The sequence below is a fragment of the Eriocheir sinensis genome, chromosome 42 (genome assembly GCF_024679095.1).
Source record: "Eriocheir sinensis breed Jianghai 21 chromosome 42, ASM2467909v1, whole genome shotgun sequence".
Taxonomy (NCBI): domain Eukaryota; kingdom Metazoa; phylum Arthropoda; class Malacostraca; order Decapoda; family Varunidae; genus Eriocheir; species Eriocheir sinensis.
In genome coordinates, this window is record NC_066550.1 from 4,356,304 (window position 1) to 4,363,422 (window position 7,119).

Below are 7,119 nucleotides of genomic sequence, written 5' to 3' on the forward strand. Positions count from 1 at the left end.
TTGTTCACCAGGATGGTCAGTGAAAGAGGATGAAAGCCAAAGCTGGTGGTGAACATTGAAATCTCCTAGGATGGAGATTTCAGCGAAGAGAGATTGGGTCAAGATGTGCTCCACTTTAAAATTCAAATAGTCAAAGAATTTTACATAGTTGGTAGAGTTAGGTGAGAGATAAACAGCACAGATGTATTTAGTAATAGAATGAAAATGAGGTCTTAGCCAGATGGTGGATACCTATGAAGAAACAAGGTCGTGGGCACGAGAGCATGTGTTGTTATTGCGTACGTTGACTCAACATCAAGCTTTGAATTGAAATTTAGGATAGAGAGTAGGAGGGAACAGAGTAGAGATTACTGTCAGCAGCCTCAGGAACCTGTGTTTCGGTAAGGAAGAGAAGGTGAGGTTTAGAGGAGGAGAGATGATGTTCCACAGAATGAAAATTAGAGCGAAGACCGCGAATGTTGCAGAAATTGAGAAGAATGTTGCTCATCGGGTATTGCTTTCTCTGGCGCCTGACAGGCTGCAATGTGGCTCAGTCTCGAGGAAGCCTTTGTGAAACCTACTTTTCCATGTATGTTTGTCAGTATGCTGGTTGAATGGGCTAAAAGAGCCCACCAGAGACGTTCGTTAAAAGAATTTCTCAGTGGTGGTGGCCAAAAGATCGGCTACACCGGCTGACATCAGGAGCCGTATGTTGAAGAAGAAGACTGCCGTACCTCTTGCATCGTGAAGGCAAAACGATAGTTTTAGGAAAGTCAAGGCACCGCGATCGGCCACGAAAATAAATGAAGTATCTGAGGTAGACCGACCTCTAAAACCTTCATCTAAGTAATGTACAATAATTGTTCTACTCATTGCAGAAGCTATTTATTTCCTTTGGTAAGAAAGTAGTCGTCGCACTGATTAACCCTTTTATAACTGGGTATTAGGCAGTATTGTGAATCAAAGTAATCGAGCAGCATCAATAGGCACACCTAACATAACCCTAGCCGATCCAGGATTCAGTACGTTTCCTAGCTTGTAGGCGGTAATGTTATAATTGCATTTCGTAAAGAATCCTTATAACCAAAAACTAACTAAATATGAGTATTCTTTTTCTTGAGCAGAACATTGAATAAACAACAGAACAATAATATGAAAACGTTCATATTTTATACGACAACTTTGGGCCGAGGAAGCAGCGCACGCCATTTTGCGGGTATGAGCTACCATAAATAAGCATATTTTTAATGCAAAAATCAGGTGATGTCACTTATTGTGACTTCCTGAGCTTTTATATTTCTCTATTTGTGTATATTTCATGGAGGCATAACTTACATTTACTAGTGACACGAATTTGTGACTTTATCTAGATAATCACACTAAAATTTCACTCGGAATCAGAAACCATAGAAATATTACCACTGTGTGTATGAATGAATACAAAGATAAGCACATACTTTGATTTAACTTCAGGATGTCTCTTGGATCATCTATAAATATAAACAAAAACGGATAGGCTACTCTTTAGCCCACTACCATTCGTGACACAAAAACAGTCCCTCCGCCAAGTTTGAACCTCACATTTGGCGATGTGGCGATGCAAATGTCCGACCACGTTTTTGCCGATGATGCAGTAATGCTCAGAGTCGCTGGAGATACTGGTGGTGGCTCTCAAGGCGCTGCACGGGATAGCGGAGCCATTGAGATTTCAGGTGGCTTGGGTCAAGATCGAAGTAAAGGTGTTTGAACGTTTAATGGATGAAACAGCGTATTAAGAGATCTTGGAAAATTTCACATACTTGGTAGCAGAGGGCACAAGAATGGTGGTTCTCATTAAGAAGTCTTACGATCGATTGGCTTCACCCCTGGGGTGATGGACTCCCTCAGCACGAGAATATGGTGTTCTCGATACCTGTGCAAAATAACAGATATGAATCGTCAGGTCGATTGTGTTCCCTGTCTTGTTGTATGGTTGAGAGACTTGAAAAGGCGAATTGATGCTTTTGGTAATAATTGCCTCCACAGTATTACGGAATATCACTGGAAAGACTGTGTGTCAAATCGGCGATTATTCCATAAATGTTATTCCATAAATGTTATTCCATAAATGTTGGAGGCCACGACTACTGTAACCACCATTATTTCCTTGCCAGACGGAGGACTCGGGGCAGCTCGGGGCTCAGGTGCGGAAGGTGATGGTCGTGTTTAGTGATGAAGAGGTGACGCAGTGGGAGTTTCTGAAGAAGGTAGCAGACGGTACATACGGCTTTATCGGTGGGTGGTGGTGTGTGTCTCGGTGTTGTTTGTTTGTGCATCCAGGTGTTGTTTCGTGCATCTGTTTTGTTATGAATCAATGCCATTTTTTTTATTAGTATTTTATTCATTTTTCTAATATGTACATTTGTGTATTAATTTATGCTTCTGCGTGTTCATCAGTGTGTCTAATATCGTATTATCTGTTTTACTTAATGCATATTCATGTGTTAAACTTCAGTTTATATTTTAGACATCATTGGGTGACTTTATACCATATACCACCAAACATCAGTTTTCTTTTTCTTTTTAAATACTAATATCACGATAAGCCGCAAAAAACTTGCACGATTAAATGAAATGTAATATGAATTGAGGTTAGGGACATTTGGTTACAATTAAACTTGTGTTTTAGCGGAAGAGTAAGACATGTGAAAATATATAAACGTCAGGATACCGAAAGATAAAAGAAAGTTGATACATTCTCACAATTAATGTTAAATCCCAGCATCAGAGCCAAGCAATCAAAGAGCTTGCAGTGCTATCAGACAAGGGAGTGGCAATAGAGATGCTGGGCATTGGTCGCGTCTCCTCATCGCTGGCTACAGCTCCCGTTCTCTCCTGTTCTGTCTGACAAACAAAGTTTTACATGGAACGATTTTTGCTTCTGAATCACAGACCCAACTATGTGCCTAGCGCTGGGCAGTACATGAATCATCTTTTCTTCTTATGCAAGAAAATTTGGCTGAATTTTACTTGTGTAATTCGAATATTTATGTATAGAGCAGATTCGTTAATGATAGTCGAGTTTTCCTTCTCCTGAGAGTCATGTATCTTATGATAGCTGATCGGAATGGAGCCTTACCTTTTTTTCATTTTGCTTATGGTGAATATTAATTTATGAATTCATGGCGTTCTCAACATTTTTTTCTGCATAAACACTTTAGCAACGATATGATTACTTTTCGGTATTACTTTTCGGTAGAACCACATCTCTCCTTTCTCACAAAAATCCTTAAAACAATAGAAAATCTCTCCAACGGACTTCTTCCCGTTGCATCAAGGATTTGTCACATCGTTTCTAATTTAGCTGCTGGAACATTAACCAATGGAATACAAATGTTACTTAGCCACTCGAGCACAACTGTAACCCGACGCCAATTTGAGGGGAAAAGTTTTTTTTTAAATTTATAATAACTAACTATATATATATATATATATATATATATATATATATATATATATATATATATATATATATATATATATATATATATATATATATATATATATATATATATATATATATATATATGATAATAATTTAACTTTCAGACACGGCGAGCTCAGCCATTGGAAGGTCTGGCCAGTACGAGAAGGTGGGAAAGCCGTGTCTCTTTCACATAGGCCGTAACCCCGTCAGGATGGACCTTGATGCCTTCGCTTACCCTAAAAACAGCCCAGTGAAGCAACAGTTTGATGAAGTGTGAGTATGAGTGTGTGTTTTTTTTTGTTTTTTTTACAACAAAGGAGGCAGCTCAAGGGCACACACAAAAAAAGAAAACAATAATAAAAAAAAAGCCTGCTACTCGCTGCTCCTAAAAGAGAAACAAAAGAGGTGGCCGAAAGCAAGATCAGATACGGGAGGAGAGATGTCCTGATACCCTCTTCTTGAAAGAGTTCAAGTCGTAGGCAGGAGGAAATACAGATGAAGGAAGATTGCTCCAGAGTTTACCAGCGTGAGAGATGAAAGAGTGAAGATGCTGGTTAACTCTTGCATAAGGGGTTTGGACAGTATAGGGATGAGCATGAGTAGAAAGTCGAGTGCAGCGGGGCCGCGGGAGGAGGGGAGGCATGCAGTTAGCAAGTTCAGAAGAGCAGTCAGCGTGGAAATATCGATAGAAGATAGAAAGAGAGGCAACATTGCGGTGGAATTTAAGAGGTAGAAGACTATCAGTATGAGGAGGAGAGCTGATGAGACGAAGAGCTTTAGCCTCCACTCTGTCCAGAAGAGCTGTGTGAGTGGAGCCCCCCCACACATGAGATGCATACTCCATACGAGGGCGGACAAGGCCCCTGTATATGGACAGCAACTGTGCAGGGGAGAAGAACTGGCGGAGACGGTACAGAACGCCCAGCCTCGAGGAAGCTGATTTAGTAAGAGATGAGATATGAAGTTTCCAGTTGAGATTTTGAGTTAAGGATAGACCGAGGATGTTTAGTGTTGAGGAAGGTGATAGCTGGGTGTTGTAAAAGAATAGGGATAGTTGTTTGGAAGATTGTGTCGAGTGGATAGGTGGAGAAACTGTGTTTTTGAGGCGTTGAAGGACACCAGGTTCTTCTTGCCCCAATCGGAAATAATAGTAAGGTCTGAGGCTAAGCGTTCTGCAGCCTCCAGCCTTGAGTCGTTAAGTTCCTGAAGGGTGGGTCTTCTATTAAAAGAAGTTGAGTAATGCAGAGTGGAATCATCGGCGTAGGAATGAATAGGACAGTTCGTTTTGGAAAGAAGATCATCAGTGAACAACAGAAAAAGAGTGTGAGATAGGACAGAACCCTGTGGGACACCACTGTTAATAGATTTAGGGGAAGAACAGTGACCGTCTACCACGGCAGAAATAGAACGGTCAGAAAGGAAACTGGAGATAAAGGTACAGAGAGAAGGATAGAAACCGTAGGAGGGTAGTTTGGAAAGCAAAGATCTGTGCCAGACCCTATCAAAAGCTTTTGATATGTCCAGCGCAATAGCAAAGATTTCACCGAAACGGCTAAGAGAGGATGACCAAGAGTCAGTTAAGAAGGCTAGGAGATCACCAGTAGAACGCCCCTTGCGGAACCCATACTGGCGATCAGATAGAAGGTCAGAAGTGGAAAGGTGCTTTTGAATCTTCCGGTTAAGGATTGATTCAAAAGCTTTAGATAGACAAGGAAGTAAAGCTATAATAGGACGGTAATTTGAGGGATTGGAGCGGTCACCCTTCTTAGGCACAGGCTGTATGAAGGCATACTTCCACCAAGAAGGAAAGGTAGATGTTGACAGGCAGAGGCGAAAGAGTTTGACCAGGCAGGGTGAGAGCACGGAGGCACAGTTTTTAAGGACAATAGGAGGCACTCCATCAGGTCCATAAGCCTTCTGAGGATTGAGGCCAGAGAGGGCATAGAAAACATCATTTTGAAGAATCTTTATAACAGGCATAAAGGAGTCAGAGGGGGGATGAGTAGGAGGAAATGCGCCATATAGAGGTTAGGATAAGATATTGTAAGATGTGGATTTATTGTTCATATACAAAGGAAGCCGAAGGTTTTTAATACAAAAGATTAAGAAATAAGGTTAGTGTACTTATACAGAGGTGTAAGAACTTTTTTTTTGGGGGGGGGGGGATGCTGCCTATAGCGCCGGTAGGCTGAGATGAGGGGACAGTGATGTGGTCCATTAGATTAATGACAATTTAAGTAAATAAATCAGGAAGGTGAGTCAAATGTGTGAGAGAGAGAGAGAGAGAGAGAGAGAGAGAGAGAGAGAGAGAGAGAGAGAGAGAGAGAGAGAGAGAGAGAGAGAGAGAGAGAGAGAGAGAGAGAGAGAGAGAGAGAGAGAGAGAGAGAGACTGACAGACAAAAATACAGAGACAACGACAGGAGAGACTCTACATGTTAAGTTCATTGCAGGATGCGATGGCTTCAATATTTCGGCATCATTGAACACTTGAAGAGCCAGTACTACTCGAAGGCGTGTGGTTTTAGTCTTACCACGGAGGGGCCGAAGCCAATTAGTCTGAACCAGGTGAGCAACTATGATTCTTCCGTGCTGTTTATTATCTATATTTTCATGCTAACCATAGTTTTAAACTCACGACATAGCACAGATTGGCATTATGGGCCGATACTGACAAATAATGCATGAAGACTTCGATGTATCGATCGTTCCAGTATATATCTCCTAAATCGGGCCACAAAGGGACTCTGTACATATCTATTGATGTTATAGTGCGAGTTCTGGACTGCTAATACTGACTCAGTGTCATTATAATAATTCTGAGCCGATGAACAATGGTCGGTTTTGTAATTTATATCATACTATGGTCGCAGAGATTTGTATATGGAGGAGGTGATGTATATAAAGGAGTGAGGGGCTTAACACCGCCTTCATGCATTTACAGAATCTCCTCCTTTCAGGCACAGGGAGCATTTTATGTCCTTGGTGTGGGCCTCACCGCCGCCTTAGCCACGCTCATGTTGGAGGCAACACTCTCTCTGACCTGGTGCACTGCTTGAACCATCCAAGGAGTTTAACGCAAAGAACTCACAACTGATACATATGGACGAAAATGTTGATTCTGGTGCTCTGGTACTGAAGGGGAGCGTGTAGTTTTTGAGACACTCGTCAGTTATATTGCGGTACGAGATACCATTCCACGCTTTTTCCTTTCTGATCAGATGAAATTCAAGAAAATAGAAGATTAACACTTATATACAAATCAGTGTCTACCTGTTATGAATATCACTCGTATCTTTGTGCCATGCTTCAGTGAATTTGCACAAAATCAATGTATTTTGGGTGTTGTTTTCTTGTCAAAGTAGTTTTTGCTATCTGATATTTATTGTTGGGTGATGACTGTCAGTTATTTTTTTTTTTCACATCAACAAGCATTGCATATAAATCTCTTTTATTTTCCTGCACGTACCTACATTCCAAAACCTTCATTGCTACGGAAACAACCACTGCAGGAGCCGAGCAGACATAAGGAAAGGATAGTGCTGGCAGGGACACAAGTAGCTTATGGCCAGGGCCGCGTTTCATCGAAGACCATGAAGTTTTTTTTTTTTTTTACAGCACAGAGCAATTCAAGGGCAACAAAAAGATGTAAAAAAAAAAAAAAAAGCCCGATAACT

At 41.1% G+C, this 7,119-nt stretch overlaps 1 protein-coding gene across 1 annotated transcript in view; it reads left to right on the forward strand.

Moving 5' to 3' along the window:
- The window catches only part of LOC127009837 (uncharacterized), a 31,310-nt gene extending 24,457 nt beyond the window's left edge, over nt 1–6,853 (forward strand). The window contains exons 2-5 of the mRNA XM_050883203.1: nt 2,133–2,253; nt 3,568–3,718; nt 5,896–6,010; nt 6,403–6,853. Coding sequence (XP_050739160.1) covers nt 2,133–2,253; nt 3,568–3,718; nt 5,896–6,010; nt 6,403–6,501 — 486 coding nt within the window. The 3' untranslated portion in view covers nt 6,502–6,853. The remainder of the gene's footprint in view (nt 1–2,132; nt 2,254–3,567; nt 3,719–5,895; nt 6,011–6,402) is intronic.
- Nucleotides 6,854–7,119: the final 266 nt, after the last annotated feature.